Raw genomic sequence first — 18,465 nt, 5'->3', positions numbered from 1 at the left:
TCTGCGGTCAGCAGCTGGCTTCACCGTGCCGTCAGCAGGTTTAAGGCCCAAAGTCAGGTTCCAACCGCCGTCCCAAAACACTGTTTCTCCCTGTGATCGGCTGGTTACATCGCCTCAATGCAGGCAACCACAAAGCACCAACGAGGAAGAGAATATGCGCAAGAAACAGATTTGATTGTTTGTGATTCTACCTTTGGATATATGAAGTACACTAATGAATTAATGAGCCGTGGGTCAAGTAGACATCTGCTGATGAAGTGGGCAAGAATCAAATTGTCATCTTTCGGTACACAGACGTCTTCTTTTTCTTCTCTCTCCTGTATCTCGTGCTTTATTTATAGCTGTGAAAGCCTCTTTGTTTGGTGAATGGTTTAATCTCCCGTAATTGTGGTTATTTAGGATTCAAGAGTTTGTTCTTGGAGAGCAGAGAGGAGATTTGGGAAAGATGATAAATAGAACGGAATGAGCTGAGTGTGTGAATCGAGGTTGTCTTTGTGTTACATGGTGACTAATTTAGATGTTCTAGACTAAAATGTGTATCCTGTTGTTTATTTCAGGTTCAGTTGACCGTGATACTTTCATCAACTTTATCCTGCCGATTTTTATAAGGTTATTTGTCGGTGTGGCCACAATTGAATTACATTCAGCTATAAAATGTTAGACACGCTAGCAGACGATTGGTTAGTTCACTACTAAGTGAAGAACTAAATGAACAGCTACTGGATGGATCGCCACATGCAAAGATTCATCATCCATGAATGCGACTCCTGCAATTATTATCTTTCTGTTCTCATGAACTTGTCTACTTTATAAAGCGAATCACCAGTTAAAAAAGTATGATATTTTATTGTATATTATACTGTACTACTGGTTATGCAAATATTCAGGTATAACTCCTCAACTTGAGCGACGAAGGCAATAAATGTAGAAAAGTCTTTATTTGGCACATATTTGTCCATTTTCTTTTTTGACCACTCCTCAGTAGGACTGTTAGACCCACCCGACGCCCCCCTCTCCCCTTCTCCCCTTCTCCCCCTCTCCTCCTCTTTCAACCATCCCGATCACACTCATGCAAATGCAGAGGAGCTTCAGCAAATCCATCCCGTGCCGATGATGCGAATAGATCAGGGAAGACGGTGACGGGACGGCAGACGTGCGATAAGATGGACAGATCGATGGCCTCATTGATACCTCCCCCGAGCCCCCCTGTCTCTTCCTCCACATCCTCAACCCCTCGCTTTGCTTGTCTGCTTCCCTTTCTCCTCACATTTGATGCCTTTTCGTTTCCTCTCCCCTCTAAATCGCTCCCTTGACTCCCATCTTACCTGTCTTTCTCATTTGTCCACGCCTCGTCTTGGCTTCGTGTCCAAAATAATCCTCCTCTCTCGTCTTCTGCACCAGAAAATTGAGCCACGTTCTTCGTCTCGTCTTCTGTGACCTTAAATTATCTCTTTTTGGTAAAGAACAAACTCAGTCATTCCCGGGGAAACGGACAAAGATCCCACGGAGGCCGATTGTCGCTGTGCATCGAACCGTTTCTATCCCATTTAAGGAGATTGTTCAGTAAGTCCCTCGAAGGTGATCTACAGCGGGCCAACACTTCATTCATTCGTGTGTATCCTACAACTCCAGGGTCTTCACCTTCTCGACAGAATATAAAACCCATGATTATCTTTCCCTTTAAAGCTTCCTACGGGCCTGAACCCTTTTGGTCTGAAGCGAGCGCGTACACCAGCAGAGCAGTGTTTTATCAGTCTTAGTGTTTGCTCAGCCGTGCAGACAGTCACGGATGGCTCTTTCTTCAGATGAGACTTCAAGGACAAACTGTAAAGCATTCACCGCAGTTTCAGCTTAGGTGTGCGGGACTCTTTGTGTTTGTCCATGCGTGAGCATTTCCACAATGGCTCAAGTGTGCCGCTGTGTACATGTAGAATTTAAATCAGAAAGAGATACTTTCTCAGATCTATACTCGGACAGTCAACATGCATTTCCAGTAAAAATTCCAGTAAAAATTTTCCTTTCCGGTTCCGGTGCTAGTTTCTCATCACAGGGGAGATGTGATAGTGAGCGCCTCGTGTTGTTTCAGTACCGCCTAAAGGAGCCATATTGGATCACGTGCTTGCTGTTACCCGATTCATCCTAAAAGGGGGCAGTTCCGAACTCTCGTACTCCAGGAGTTCTTAGTCCTTGCATTCATCTTCATTCATATCCTGTAGTTTGAAATCAGTTCTTAGGTCGTCTTTCATCGGGCGCCGCCGGCAGTAAACAAATAAATCATCACGTGTTGACTTTCTGTCAATTCAATCAGGAGAGACTTTTAACAATGATGTATATAACAAGCATTTGTATTTAAAGTTGTTGGGGCTCGGACTCCATCCAGCCGTAGGATAGTCATGTGATAAGTCATATGACTTATGTTTGCTTACTAAGCTCAAGCTAAAGTTCTTGCCAGCATCACAACACTAAAGTTTCCTCATTGTTCCCCAACTGTTTTTTTTACGTCACCGACAGCGGAAGTAGAACTAATAACCTCAACAATGGCTCGGCTGCAGCTACAACTGCAGTGCAGAGCAGCCGACGATCCGTTAATCTGATGTATTGACCAATTATCGTGTTTATATCATTCATTTATTTAGACTTTAATCTGATCATTTGTTTGGTGCACGTGACCGCATTGACTGCTTAACATCTTTCAGGCTCGCCGAATAGTAACTGCATCAGTGATGGTGTCATTTATTTCTCACTGATCCACTGTGGCGGCGGCTTCCGAATGAGTCACTTCTGAGTCCTTTCATTTCCCGATATGACCGTTATTTCTGTCTGGCGGTGATAAGTTGCACAGGTCCCTGCACAGACTGAGTATGGATGTGCTAGACTGTGAGACCTTCTGACTCTCTTGCGGGTAGACGGCCATAAAAACGCTGTTCCTCTCTGCAAGCGCTTCCACCGTCCAGCAGAAACAAATCACCAGTAAATGTGGAATTCACTTATTATCAATGTCAATTTTGCATTAATGAAAGCAACCGCTATCTCTCATTGGCCCGGTCAGTTCTGACGTAGCAAGTAGAAATAGAGACCAAACGTATAGAAAACAATTAGTGGGGACAAGAAAGATCTTGGCAAGTTCATGCATTTTCTTCTTGACAGGTCTGGCGTGCAGGCGACTGACATTTCTTTGACCTTTTTAAACATTATGCTTCAGTCAGCAATTTGAAGTGCACGGCAATGGGAAGATGTCACGTGACAGAAGGAGTAATGGGTGGTTACACCCAGGCCCATACTGGCTTCTATTATTGTTAGTATTGCAAATCTGCAAAATGAAATCTTTATCTTAATGACTTTTTGGGGGGGTCAGACACACTGTTATACACATTTCATGTGATTCATGTGATTCCTGACCGGTTGGGAGGTTTTGAGAAGAGTTAAGACCCTCAGCATCATCAGATATTGTTATATATATTGTTATTGGAATAATAAGAAATAATAACCTATGACATTTAGGGATAAATCAATTCCCATTTACTTTCGGTCTTAATGAAAATAATAATCTCTACAGCAAATCTGTTGAGATTTGCTCATTTTTAATCTTTACTGGGAGCAGAAATTGAGCAGTAGGCCTGCAAATAGGTAAAAATGAGTCAAATAAAGATGAATGTCAATTTACGAATGCATTGATGAATAGTCAAAATGTCCATGCACAGGTTTTGTTCTGAGAGGACAGTTTTTCTAAAATCCAAATATACCAGAGGCCTTTCTGGAGTCCAGCCAAGCCTCGACTGCTCCCTCTCTTTCCTGTTAGTCTGCATATCTTAATAGTCTTCCATTTAGACAGTGATGAATGTGTGAATACTATCAGCACAGCGAAAAAGGATTAAAAGTACCTGGCTATCTTCCTGCAGTGTTTGCCTCTTGGAAACAGAATAAAAGAGCGTCTCTTTACCTCTATAAATTATGTCACAACTGGCTGAAAACGATGAGAGTAATGTCCTAGTTTTACCTCCCATAGGAACAAAAAGATTTCGCTCATCAAGCCAACAAAAACGTAAGAAGATTATTCTGTCATTAATGAAAATGAAAGGCACCACGTCTGTATTGGAAGATCACCGCCTTAGATACAAATCTCCACAGTCATGCTGAAAATGGTCTCATCCGTGTCGTGCAGGTAAAAACTACCGTCTGCAGCGAGGAGTGTGAAGGAGTTCCATCCTGGTTGAGTGTTTCTGGCATATAGTTAAATCCTTAAAAGTAGTACTGTAATACTGGTTTGAATTTAACAAGCCATGATAAGTAAATTACCCAGATAATCTGTTTTTGTGTTTCTTTCACATCCTGTGATAATGCCTTTTATGTCTCATGTAGAGCAAATTGAATTGTCTCGTTGTTGGTGCCGCTAGACACATAAAACCTGCCTCCATTCAACAATCTGCCTGTACGGTTTGTAATTATGACGTTCTTGAGAGTAATCATTTTTTATGGTTAACAGTTAATGGATGTCGTGTGAAAAATTTGCATTAAACATCAATACCATGTTAATATCTACTTAATATTATAAGAATATGCTTGAAAGCTATGGTATGAGTGCATGGCCTTGTGCTTAATGAAAGCCTTTCTCTCTAAACGGAAACCTAATGGTTCATGTGTTTGGTTTCCAGGCTTATAAGGTGGAAACTAAACTACCGTTCATTTAGATCTTACTTTATTGTATTCATGACCAAGTGGGCTCCAATAGACATACACTAGGCCGCTGGACTACATCTCTGGCTCCACGGTGTGTCTTTCTCTGTCTGAGCCACTTAAAACTCTGGCTCGGATCAGATCGGATCCATTCACTCCGTTGGGTTTAGAGCCATTAGCTTAATTACAGCCCAGACTTTTAATTCACCGTCAGATATTTCGATCCGCGGGCTGACTTCTCAATGCCTAACTTCCCGGGTGAATCCTGGCACAGTTTATACTTCCATTCACAGCATGAGTCACATGTGTTATAACGCCTTTATAACGCTACTGATGGTCGGTGAGCGTAAGCTCCCTGAGAGCTGGACCGTCAATTCCTTTTCAAAAGATTTAACCGACGTGCTCAGCAGAGATCACGTCATCCTTCAACAGGGCTGCAGCGGAGGCAATCATTTGGCTGAAGGAACTTAAATAAATGACATACATCAAGCTGTCAGTGCATATAGTAAACACTGTGAGAGCGCTCATGTGTCCCTTTGCCTGGTCATGCATCCATCACACAACGCTCACATGGATGCACATAAACATATTTAACAGATTAGTTGATTACCGGTCTAATCCTCAAAACCAGATTAGAGTTCAACCCTTTGAAGGTCAGAAGGACCAACAGATTGCACTCTTAGCCCCCCACGCCCCCCCCCCCCCCCCCCGCCCCCACACACACACCCCCTAGTGAAACACACACGCTGAATACTGGCCATGTGTGTGTTTACTAGTAAAACTAGTAATACTAGTTAACTACCCTCAAACTTGCCAGTTGCGTACAATAGAAATAGTATTGATATATAGTTAAATGTTCCTGCTGCATTAAGCTTCCTATCATAGATCGCAAAAATGTCGATTTAGAATGTTACGAAATAATTACGAACAGCCAAGAATTGCTAGAAATAACGGATAAGCCGTTTAAATTGGTAACCTTGCCTATGGATAAACAGTTGAAGGTGGTGAATGTCAACTAAAAGTAATAATAAAGGATACTCGTTTGAGATAGTTACCAGATAACAGATAGCTAAAAGTGAAAAAAGTAACAAAGCAATAATTGTTAAATAAAAAGAATGAAATAGTGAGCTCATATGACTCACTGTCTCACCTCAGAGTAAGCTAACCATACAGACTTATCATACATATTTATTTAATTATAGGTAATACGAATTACATGAGAGCTCCTTATCTGACCAACCCCGTATATTTGCTTTTCTTTAGTGTTAGTGCTGTTAGCGTTTCTAGCTTTCAGTACCACTTTCTGTCCCTGCGTTTGAACTGATGAATGATTCATGGGTTTTTTTCTCTCTCCGTGAGCCCAGTTTGTGGCTGTGATCTGGTGCGCTCGGGCTTCTTTCACCACTCTGGCGAGTACATCTGTACAGAGGACTACCAGCGGCTCTACGGGACCCAGTGCGACAGCTGTGACCAGTACATCACTGGGGAGGTGGTGTCTGCACTGGGGAGAACATACCACCCACACTGCTTTGTCTGCAGCATCTGCAGGTAACATCGTCCTGTAATGTCTTCCCTCAAATTAAGAAACATCCATTGTTCTGCTCTAGTAATTCCTTTTAAAATATTGAAAAATGATAATACGATTTGAAACAGTCGTTGCATTAATAGTAGTATTAGTAGTAGAAATGGAGTGAAATTAAAAAGTGTGGCTGTTATAATGGTAGGGTAAACACTGCAACTACAAGACAGGACAAACCTAGAGATCATAAGGTATCCACTGGCATATTCTGCTATTTTACTCCAAATGTGAACACGTTTAACTAAACTGTTTTTACTGAGGTAATAAATCAAGTGAGAAGTGAGGTTTTCTGATGCAACCAGAGGATTTACCCCCAGAGGATTTGCTCTGATGGACGAGATAAGTTCCTCCCTAAAAGGCTTTGATTCTCAGACCCAGAGGTTGCAACTGAAGTCTCTTACAAGACTGTAGGAAGAGATTGAACAACCATCAATGCTTATTTAATGTATTTTTTAAATATAAATAACGTGACTGGAATTGCCCATTAGTACAATACTTTTCGACGTATCAATGAAGGTCCATAAGTGTAGCTAAGAAGTGATCAAGATCCAACAAAGATGAATCCCTTCACATGTGCTTAATGTTGGTTTCAGGATGCTGCTCTCACTTTATTTCTTATATATCAAGTCAATGTTGCACTGACTTCCGGTCAGTTCATTTGAGGCCGGAGGGAATGACTCAAAGGGCCGGTGAATGTGACGTGAGCTGCACAGTAAATATGATAATGTAAAAGGAAACCTGAGAGTCAGTGTGTGAGATGTGGTCATGGATCATTCGGTTTTGGGTTGCTTATATTGACAGTTTTTCTACTCCTCCCTTTTGTGTTTGTTTTATGTGTATGTGTTGCACCAACTCGGTTGAAAAAGAACCCACTGTACTGAAAAGTGGACGTGTATTCATTTAAAAAATGACTGTGTCAGCATATTAAATGCAATAAAATGGTGTCTCTGAAATGGGTTTTACTGAAATGAGGCTCTCACAACAACCTCTGATGTGTGCAGACTGTACAGCTAAAACCAGAAGAAAGCATAATATAGATCCGGGCAGTATATTGATTCTGACATCCAAGACAATTTGACATGTAACTCGTTCTCCTGCAACTAAACAGATGAGAAAAAAATGTTGAATCGCATTTGTACTTTTGCACTTGCTCAAGTATGAACTCTCTGTGTTTCTGAGGCGACTGTGGAACAGCAGGGGCTTTATCTTTATCATTTATAAGCCCGTCCTGCAGTTCTCTTATCTTCTATCTATCCGAGTACGATGCTGTGACACATTTATATACAATTAAACCATCGGATTCGGCCGTGGCGGCATTGCCCTCGCACTATATGGCCATGGCTCAGCCCTCAGGACAAAAGACATTTACTCATGATTCTCTGCTCTAATGTCTTCTTGCATTAATAATACGGCTGTCGTTTCATTCAAATCCATTGTGATAAATCCCTCTGTCCGCATGGACGAATACTTTCTAAAGAGGATAAGAATCAAAACCTTATTTTGTGTAGAAAAAAGAATTTCTGCAAAACCATTTTTGCTTAGTCTTCTGTGTGTGTGTGTGTGTGTGTGTGTGTGTGTGTGTGTGTGTGTGTGTGTGTGTGTGTGTGTGTGTGTGTGTTTTCAGGAGTGCGTTCCCAATTGGAGACAAAGTGACCTTCTGTGGAAAGAAGTGTGTGTGTCAGCGATGCTCACACACTCTGAGAAACGACAAGCCCGTCAAGGTCCATGGACCAAGCTGTAAGAAACAAACACACAAACGCACGCACACACATTGAATATTAAACACACGGTTTTCGGGATAATTCACGTCAAAAACAATGTAGTTGTGGTACCTTAAGCTTCTTGCCAGCATTCAAATCAGTTCACATTTTGAGTCCAGACCTGAAAGATCATCACATTGACACTCGAACCCACACAGTTTTGGGATCCGGGTCACATCAATCTCGAGTTCTACAGCACTGGATTTGTACTGGAGACAAAAATCTTTACTCCAACTTCAGTAAATAGTGTACTTGTTGGTGACTATTTTCACCTGTAGAATAATCCACTAAATTGCCACATTGAACATTTAAACCAGGAAGAAGGTGTATGTAGCAGTGAATGAAAATAAGAAAACCCAAAAGAGGCTCGATGTACGCCTGCAGCACGCTGCCAGAGATAACCACATCTGCAGCTACACCCCCCCCCCCCCCCCCCCCCCCCGCCACATGCCTCCACACAGAAGGTGGCCTGCTGCAGGTAGCGTTGTAGCCTGGTTCTTCTAGCTCCATCTGGCGAAGCCAGCGGGACTTAAATGACCAAAAAAAAGTGAGTGAGCTGCAGAAAGGAAGGAGAGATCAGGACAGAGAGGCAGCTCAGAATGTGGAAGCCGATCGCGTCTTCCCCTCGAGGTCATCGCTGCGTTTCCTGACTCTCCTCTCCGCTCCTCTAGACTGTGCAGGCTGCGGCGAGGAGATCAAACAGGGACAGTCTCTGCTGGCTCTGGAGAGACAGTGGCACGTCACGTGCTTCCGATGCCGTACATGCGGCTGTGCGCTCACTGGAGAGTACATCAGCAAGTAGGTGGCTTAATGTATGTCCATTCTCGACTGAGCCTACATCACTTTTTTCTCTCATGTCTGAAGTTATGTGCTTTAAGAAAGCTACCTGCAGCACTCTAATGGATTCTTTTCCCCATCACATGTATTATTTATTTGACAATATAAGACAAGAACACACATTTATTCCGTCAGTCTTTTAATCGACTACACACTGTTTTACTCGGAAGTCACAATGCAAAATCTTTGTTTTTGCTCATTGCTGAATCTTGCATGCGACGCAATGTGTTACAGGACACATGGTAGTGGAGCCGTTGCACGAAGCCAGCTGGTGAATTTGTTTTCTAAATGCTTTTTTGCCCATCCTATCAGGGATGGCAGACCGTACTGTGAGACTGACTACCACACTCAGTTCGGTATCCGCTGTGACAGCTGTAACAGGTTCATCAGCGGCAGAGTGCTGGAGGTGAGCGCACTTTTCCATGTGTGGATACGTGTGTGTGTGTGTGTGTGTGCTTTAGACAGATGGGAACAAGAGGTTGAATGTGCGTATTTTAGGTCCGTGCGTGTCTTTCGTGGAGTAAAGAGTGGGTTTGTACAGCAATATGTGTGTGTCGGTCTATAAAAAGCCGCTAAAAAACGCAGCTGTCTCTCTGTCAATGACTGAAGTGACTGACGACGAAGCAGCTTTGCAACACCAACAAAGCGACGCTCTCCCGTCTCCTCGACCGCATTCATCCCTGTTTAGTTTCTGCCTCTCTCTTCAGTCCTCGTTCTTATTCTCTATTTCTTTTGGTTTCCTCATTTGTGTCATCGGCAGTAGTGTCTCTCTCTCTCTGGCCTTATGTATTTCCTCTCACTCCCCTGCTGATAGGCTGGAGGGAAGCGATACCACCCCAGCTGTGCCAGGTGTGCCCGCTGTCACATGATGTTCCTGGAAGGAGAGGAGATGTACCTTACAGGTGAGGGGAGACGGGAGAGTGCTCAACAATTATTACAACATGTGTAAAACTAATAGAATGGATTTTTCGGTTTTGCTATATATATATATATATATATATATATATATATATATATATATATATATAGCTTGCATACATAGAAATTGAATAGGATAGCACAGAAAGAAACCAGATAGCTTGTGTGCGCGTGCCTACCTGTACGTGTGTGTGCGTTTGTTTGTGTGTGTGGGTTAGAGAGCTGTAGAATATATGGTTACCAGATAAGTGACTGCTTTTCCCAAAGCGCAGTCATACAGCCTATTGAGCTCACACACAACAGTCTTTACTTTAGTGGTAAAGACACACAACTGCACACACCTTCCCCCAGCCGATGTTTCCTCTGTTCACACAAAGATTGGAGTCGATTACCGCTCAACCTCCGCGTCCGGCGTGCCCATTACTCTGCACCGGCACCGACAGAATTAATCTGAATGAAACAGACTTTGCCGGATGTTTAAATTGAATCATCCAGGAGCTGTTTTACAAATGAGATGATAGCAATTAGAGTTAATAAGCTTATTTGTGCATTCATATAGGTCGAGACGAGGAACTGGCAAACCTTCTTGTCCATGTGGGATAAAAACTGAATTTATGTGCATTCGGCTTATAAACAACCTCATGTCCTACAGATTACTCGTAGCCTATTGGCCATAATATCAAATTAAGCAAATAAAGAATATATTTTGCCAAACTTTGATTAGGCGGCATCATTAAGTTCCCTGTTTTTTCCCTGACCTTAACGTTGACCTCTACCACGGTTAAGGGTAAATACATGCAAAATTGTTGGCTGTGAACATTTAACAAATAAATACATGCGTCAAGTAGGCAGAAGAACAATGACGTGTACATACTGTACAAAGGAGATATGGTTTTGTAAACAGTCAACAAGCCTAAGCGTAAGCGTACTGAAATTCTAAACTGCCCGAATGTTTCCTTGAGATAAGTTTGAAAGTGAATTAAGAAATTCAAATAGCGAATGCACAGATGACTGAGTTGAATCCAGATTAAACGGAGAGCCACTGTCCCGTAACATGAGGTAACACACACAGAGGCCACACAAGTAGACGCCTCCCGTTTCACCTCATTGACATTCTGCTGCTCACCCGCTCACAACAGTAAAACTACACATTTGCATATTGGAATCGAGGTCTGTGTGTGTGTGTGTATTAATCTCTGCCCGGACACGCAGAACATACCGGCTCAACTTCCCGTGCACAACAGTGAACCCGCTTGAAAAGCTGAGACCACATTAGTGTGTCTGCATATGAAGGCAGGTTGGCTTGAGCTGCCGCGAGGTTACACTCACTGCTTATGATTACTAGATTACAACACACACACATGCACATGCACATGCGCACACACGTGCAATCAATCTCGTGAAACATGTCTGGAATAAGAAGTTGTGTGTTGGAGGTGGAGAATTATTTAATGAAGTAACCATGAATGTTTAATGTACAATAATGGATCAATGTTTTGTCAGGAGGGTTGTTATGATTCAGCATTTCCCAAACATCTGATGAAGCGCGTGTGTTATATAACCTCCAGTTTACAGTCGAAATGACGGTAACTCTTTTCTTACTCTCTCAACAAAGTCTCATTTGACAAAAAGAAGGGGCAACAGACGGTAGGAGGTTTAAAGAAGCATTCATTGTACATATCAGGCTGATAATATTGGTCTGATGCGTATGCGCTTCCTCTGCATGATTCAGCAGAAAACAAACTCCGGGGGGCCATTTATATATTTGCAGCTCTGTAGCATTAGAATTTCAAATGACACAACATAAATGGTAATATTGCATTCCTGTTTTTATGGACTACGTTCATCCTCTGAATATATGATAAAGAGTTCTCCACTGCCCTCATTTTGCTCATCAAGTTAACGCAAGAGTCTTAAAGAGACTTAATTCCTGAATGAAAAGAACGAGAATATCTATTATATTTGAGACCAAATTTCAGGCAGCTAACGTCTCCGGACTGATGATGTTTTGGATTGAATTCCTTTTCTCTGCACCGTTTAGATTCTCCTCATCCAGGAGATAAAGGATCTGCAGTCCGAGGCCATACATCTGTTTGGCAGCAGACTTGAGGAGTGTGGGTGGGACGGGGGTGCACTGAATCACCACGCATTGTTCCCGTCTACAGTATTGATTTTGTGTGTGTGTGTGTGTGTGTGTGTGTGTGTGTGTGCGTGTGCGCGTGTGCAGGTCAGATTTATGGTGTTCATAGTAGTTGTACATTAGAGTCATGATCTGCTAACTGAGCCCATTTGGTTCCTGCGTTGCCCAAAGGCCTGAGAAAACGTGTGTGTGTGTGTGTGTGTGTGTGTGTGTTCAAAGGGGATTTATTACTATCATCACCATTAGCTCTAGACACATATAGTACCCTGACATTAGTGGTTGTTATGCTTATGAGTACAAACTGTGAGCTTTTTTTCCTTCTTTATCTTTGCTCAGAGGTAACATTAGCTTTTGTTTCTTTTCTCCTTCTTTTAGGCCGATGCTTGTTATTGTTCAATTCAGTTCAATTCAAAAAAGCTTTCTTGAGAGTTGACTGAGCAAAATTCTGTCAAAGCAGTGTTTCTGTTTAGCATGTGTATGCACAGTTTATGCAATAAATAAACTTTTCTAAATAAAAAATAAATAACGAGTAAATGTTTTATTTTGTGTAGCATCTCTTTTATGTATTTTGCTTTGACACTTACTGTCTCTTTAACACAAGACTGCATGATTTGGTCTATTTATTTTTTTGAGAAATGTAGTTCTTAATTGTGCTTTTAGCTAAGTATTCAATGTATATATAGTTTACCATGATCACTATCTCAGAAATCTAGAATACATGTTATCCTCCCATCTGTAGTGCTTATGGCTCCCAGTGATGCAGGTATCAGCTGCAGTGATGTCTGCCTTCTCTCGACTATTAATGGATTTCATGGACTATCTGGCACTTGGGCAAATATGACCTGGTTGATCAAAATTAATCCTTACTCCTCCGTCCAAAAGTGTTCGAAAGGACATTTTTTACTTGATGGTGATGCTAGAAGGAAGGTTGAAATATCACCGAAGCAATTACATCTATCCTGAAGGGGGCATTAATGTGTGTACCCAATCGTAAAGCGGTCCATGTTGTTGTCCAATAGTGACTTATTTCACTCAAGAGGACAAATGAAGTCATGGTGGCATGGTGGAAAGTCATGGGATCAGCATAAATGGTAGGATTCATCACCTGAAGACCATGAATGGCTGATAAGAAGTTTCATGGCAATCCGTTCAACAGTTGCTGAAATGTTTCCGTTTGGAAGAAAATGGGGGCCTCTCCAACATTACATTACAATTACTTAATCCCCTCAGCCAGGCAAGGCCGAAATCTCCATCTCGCTCTATGTGTATTTGCGTGAGGAGACGAGACGTTCTTAAATCCTGCGTCCTCAGACGGCCTCCACGTCCTCGTGCATGTGCGTCGTTTGATGAGGACGCACATGAGAGAACCCGATCTGCTCTTCATTGGATGCCATAAAACTCTGTGGCAGCTTCCCACACACGCTAAACAAACTGAGCTAAAATGATGTGTGTTTGTGTTCAGGTTCAGAAGTTTGGCACCCTGTGTGTAAAGAAGCCGCTCGGCTGGAGAGAAAACTGAGGGTGAGCAATACTGAAAATATCCACGACCCCCTGACATTTCTCTCTATTTCTGGTTCGGCCCTCTTTTCTTTTCTCTGTGTCTGAAATGTTCACATTGTTGGTTTACTAGATAAAATGTTCTTTGCATTATAAGAAACTAACTAAGACCATGCCTTTTGGTCTTCGGAAACACACTTTTTTATATTTACTACATGCAGGCTCATCCTCATGCAAAGTACCTAACAACGATCTTATTTGTTTGTTATTTACACCTAAGAAGGATGCGCACGGCTCAAAGCTAAGGATTAGTTATCCGGCCTTAGACACTGTTGTCTTTCTGAGCTGTAACAACTCGTAACCCTGTTTTAATCATAAATAATACTCAATAATTTGTGGTTCTGCAGTTAACGGCATGAGGTAGCTGCAGCCAATCAGAGCATGAGACTAGCAGGATTTTGCCCGTGTCAATTCCTGTGTGACCTTTCTTCCCGGGTCAGTCATGTAGTTTAAAAACCACAAGGACTCAAAGACGCACAGTTACCGTTGTGTAGCGTGTGCATGTGCAGAACTCGACACAGGACCGACTCACGGGAGCGCACAGAGCGGTGTAATGTCGTTGTACATCTTTACAGTGGACTGACATGTCGTTTGAGCGAACTCGCCTTTGACCCTCAGACTCGCTCTGACTCTTTTTCGTCTGTCCTACCAGCTGAGACACACTTCTGACACGGCGTCCATTACTCCCCCCGGCTCCTCTCCTCTGCTCGGCTCCCCTCGCCGGCTCATCTGTGTAAGTGCTGACGTCGCCATGGTTATGCTAAGAATGCCACGGTGACGCCCTCAGCTGTCACAGCTGTCAATCAAAATATGACCCACGGTGACAGAACACAAAGGTCTTTCTGTCTCCCATCTCTCTCCTGCTAGTTTGTCTTTTAATCTTTCCACATGTCTGTCCTCTTTGCTTCCCCCAATGTCCCTTAATCGGTCTTAAGCTTTTTAAATTTAAAATTTTGATGTGACCTACTGACCCGTCAGTCTGTTTTCTCTTTTCTTTTCTGTGTATCTGCAAGTCTACCAAGTGTCTGTTTACGTTTATAATAACTTACTGTATTTTCTGTTGTTGCACAAAATGTATTTGTGTATCATACATCTCTCTCTGTCTCTCTCTCTGTCTCTTCCAGTCTAAAGCTGATGTTTCGGACTATAAGCGGCTTGCAGCTCTGCCCAGGGTCAAACGCATACATGACGTCCAGAGGCCGGACATCATCCCTTATCAGGCCGACCACGCGCACACACACCTCTCAGATGACACTCTGGAGCGATACAGCTGCGTACAGGTACACAAACACACACCAACACCGACACACAATTTAATCAATTGCGAAGGTTACAGCGGGCTAGTTTTTATTTTCTGACCAAAAGTCAACCGGAAGGAAATCCACCAATAATAACAATAACAATGATATGTTTTTCTTCTCATCTAGTCATTGGGCTCCTCTTCGCCATACTCTCATGTAAGTAGTTACGTTTGCTTTGAACCGTAATCAAAAACAGCGCCATTGAAAGCTAATTGCGGGACAGTTGTGGTGGATCGACCATCCGCAGCCAAACACGAGCCCTATTAAATACAGCTTCTTATTCAGTGTTAATCACAACTTCTCTTCGAAGCGTTCATTCACAGCGTGAAATTGAAGGTCTCTGTGTGTGTCTGTGTGTTTGTTTGTTTGTTTGTTTATGTGTGTAAAGAAACTGCTCTCAACCTAATTGAAAAGGCTCCTCACTCCTTTAGAGTAGCACATTCTCTAAGATAGTCTCTCTCTGTATATATATTTATCCAGGATCTCTTGGATGGTTTGGAGGTGAGAACGAGGCGTTCCTCCAGCTCCGCTCATACTGACTCCCCTGCCCACAGTCGCCACGGAGGCTCCCCGCTGCCTTGTTATCTCCCCGGTAATGTGCCCACTCATGCAGAGACACACATATGCACAGAGACATTATGAGGTCCAATTAGCTCTTTGAGTGTCACGCCCCGTTCCAGCAGCAGCCCTGACTAGAAACCATACACGCTGACATGCATGTAAATATTCAGGTTATCTGTCTTTTCCGTCTGTTTGGGGACATGGGCCATTCTGTTGCTCACGCTTTGGTTTCCCTCACTGTGATTGGCTGCGCTGGTTGTAGGCAGTGAGAGTGGCAGGAGTTCACCCTATTACAGTCAGCCTGAGCCCAGGTGCACCACACCCACCACCACCTCCTTCCAAGCCCCCAAGCATTTCCATGTACCAGGTAGGCCCCCTCTGTACCGCTGACCCCTGACCTGTTTACTAACCTGAAAATGCCCATGATAGATTGCCACTGACCCACTCTGCAAACATTTACTCATACCGAGAGCCCGATGTCAGGAACCATTGAGTGTTTTTAAGTACCCTGAGCCCAGATCAACTCCAGCTTCTCTCCTAGAATACAAACATTCATTCAAACATTCATTCAAACATTCGACATTCTCATTCCCAGAGAGCCTTTAACCAGGGTAATATGGAATTTAAATGTTTTGGGGAAATAAACGTACAAAGAAATACAGTTTTGATAATCACTTCATCCCAATATCTTTTTATATTTTTTAGCTGTTTTCATCTGTTTTATTATTAATGGAATCTTTAGGTTTGGAATGAACTCAAGAAAATAAAAACACTTGGGTTGTGTAATATTGTGCCCCCCCCTCCCCCTTTTACTTCATATTTGAAGTAAAAGAATAATTAAAATATTCTTGGTTTGATTTTTCGATGGCAACAACATTTTACACACCATCTTGTTCCAATCCATCTGTAGAATTGGCAGAAGATTGTTCTACAGCAGGACGTCTGTCTAATTTATCTTTCTGATCCAAGCTTTTGCATGAGCTCTTTAATGTAATTTAATTTAAATACTCCATGAACCTTCCATATTATCTTCCCCAAATGTTTCACTTTAAAAGGCCTTTACTTTTCAATGCAAGCTGTGCATTTGGTTTCCTTCCATCCTTTCCTCCTGCTGCCTTTAGTCCTTTCCTCACTGCATGTTCCTTCTCTCCAGTTTTTTTCCGGGGCTGCTACTGCTTGCCAGTCTCTGCGACATCACTCCCTTCATGCTTTTCAACATGGAGAAAAATGTATCTAGTAAATGCTTTTATATAAAGTGCCCACAGCATCAAGAGTGCTTACAGATTTAGTATGGATATCCCACTGGGATTCGGACCTGGAACTGTGGCAGATTTAATGGCACACTGTGCAGGAGTTGGAAATATTTTTTTTTCATGTTTGTTTCCTTTTGCTGTAGTTTTTTAATTGCAGCTCCTGACACCATGCATTTCTTATATTGACTATAATGTGTTGCTGTAGTGCTTTTTCAGCAACTCCTACATGAGTGATTACACAGAATAATCTACCAAACAAAAACTACAAGGAACCACATGCCGCTGTCACCTCTAAATCTTTATCTTTTCCTCTGCAGCCCTCTATCCACCCTTCAACTGCTTTCCTCCCTCTTCTTTATTCCTGTGCCATCTGCTGCTCTTTCCAGTAATAAGCCTGTGAATCTGTTTCAATCAGCTTGGATGCACGGCTCTGCCGCCGCCTTAGCACTTCATCACCAGTGCTGTCAGCTTTACGGTTAAGGAGACTGTGAATGCATCGTACTAATTTGGAGGGACGTGTTTAGGAAAGGAAATCCAGATTTCCTCCCCTTCCACTGTTCCCTTTGCTCTCCACACTCATTATGTTGTTGTTTACATTCTCAGCTTCTGAGGAAACCAACATCTACCGGAAACCCCCCATCTATAAGAGAAGAGGTTAGTCGATTCCTCGCTGCGTTGCGCTTTTTTTGGGGGGCTATTTACCGTAGTTAGTCAGTTGCTTGCCAATGCCCTTTTAGGATGAAATATGCTTCTGTTTGTTTGACTTGAGGAAATCTGCTTGGGAAAAGATGAGATCTAACATCTGGTGCTTCTTATGACATTCACTGTTCCAAAGAAAAGTAGTTCGAGTGAAGTGGGAGAATATTCTCTCTTTGCCTGCACAGGAATGATGAGCATCACGTCTGCTTTTATGTTAAATGTTAGTCGCTCAGTAGATCAATACTATTCTGATTTGAATCTGGAAGATAAATGTCCACACGTTTAAAGCATCATACTTACCCACATTATATATACGTCTATATCAAATAATGCCACCAGATTTAAAATTGAGGATATTTTTTAATTTGGACATTCTGAGAAATGTCGGAAGGGTTGCGGTAAACGGTAAAGAAAAAGTTACATTGTGGCATCCGCCCCGCAGCACGTCCCTCATTGTCTGAGAAATGGGCACATTACTGTGACCCGACATGACTAAAAACTAAACTAAACCCACGTATTGAATTGAGGATTCAAAAGGCGCCGATACTCTGAGTGTGTAGGTGATCCATCTGCGCTCAGGTGGCGGGTCCAAACAGTTCCTCAGAATCACCTCTGGATGATTTACGCTGAGCTGGCAACCTGTGATCTGCACCCTGTGAATGGATTGGAATTTACAGCACATCACCTGTAGAGCAGTTTTCATTTTAAGGAACAGTTCCATAATCGGGTACATATGATGTGTATTCATAACATAATGTAAGTAGTCTAAACTCTCTGCCTGCTCAAAAACAACTTTTTAGAGCCGTTTGGTTACGTTGTTAGACGTAACACCTGAGAAAGTTAAAAAGGTTTGTGAAATGCAGATGAAAGGGGATTCTTTTGGTTTCTTTGAATTATTCTGTTATATTTTTTCATGGAACAATAACGACAGGATTAGGGTTTAGGGGTCTGTCTCGAGACGTGCACGTGAAACATGAAACATTGATATATGCATTAGTCTATGTGATTCCCTTTGTTTTAAATGGCAGCACAAAAAACAACCAAGGGACAGATCACTTTTTAGGTTTGAGTTCGGACTTTCGGAAAGTTCCAAAGACGAAAAACCCCTTCAACAATTTCCCCTGAGATATTGCCTCCTTTCATCCCCACAAGGAAACTTGACAACTTTGCTTCCTTACTGGAAGTT

General features: G+C 42.4%; 1 protein-coding gene across 5 annotated transcripts in view; it reads left to right on the top strand.

Annotated features, from left to right (window-relative positions):
- Positions 1 to 18,465, top strand: part of LOC120821761 (actin-binding LIM protein 3) — a 29,390-nt gene that overhangs the window by 4,224 nt on the left and 6,701 nt on the right. For 2 of the 5 annotated variants that reach the window (XM_078105225.1, XM_078105221.1), the window contains exons 3-14: positions 6,039 to 6,222; positions 7,878 to 7,990; positions 8,685 to 8,811; positions 9,163 to 9,256; positions 9,665 to 9,752; positions 13,371 to 13,429; positions 14,118 to 14,198; positions 14,590 to 14,745; positions 14,893 to 14,922; positions 15,247 to 15,358; positions 15,590 to 15,694; positions 17,184 to 17,234. In XM_078105225.1, coding sequence (XP_077961351.1) covers positions 6,039 to 6,222; positions 7,878 to 7,990; positions 8,685 to 8,811; positions 9,163 to 9,256; positions 9,665 to 9,752; positions 13,371 to 13,429; positions 14,118 to 14,198; positions 14,590 to 14,745; positions 14,893 to 14,922; positions 15,247 to 15,358; positions 15,590 to 15,694; positions 17,184 to 17,234 — 1,200 coding nt within the window. The remainder of the gene's footprint in view (positions 1 to 6,038; positions 6,223 to 7,877; positions 7,991 to 8,684; positions 8,812 to 9,162; positions 9,257 to 9,664; positions 9,753 to 13,370; positions 13,430 to 14,117; positions 14,199 to 14,589; positions 14,746 to 14,892; positions 14,923 to 15,246; positions 15,359 to 15,589; positions 15,695 to 17,183; positions 17,235 to 18,465) is intronic. The other 3 variants (XM_078105222.1, XM_078105223.1, XM_078105224.1) reach the window with 3 other exon arrangements.

This window comes from Gasterosteus aculeatus, chromosome 7 (genome assembly GCF_964276395.1).
Source record: "Gasterosteus aculeatus chromosome 7, fGasAcu3.hap1.1, whole genome shotgun sequence".
NCBI classification, from domain to species: Eukaryota; Metazoa; Chordata; class Actinopteri; order Perciformes; family Gasterosteidae; genus Gasterosteus; species Gasterosteus aculeatus.
This window is presented reverse-complemented; position numbering and strand designations above follow the sequence as displayed.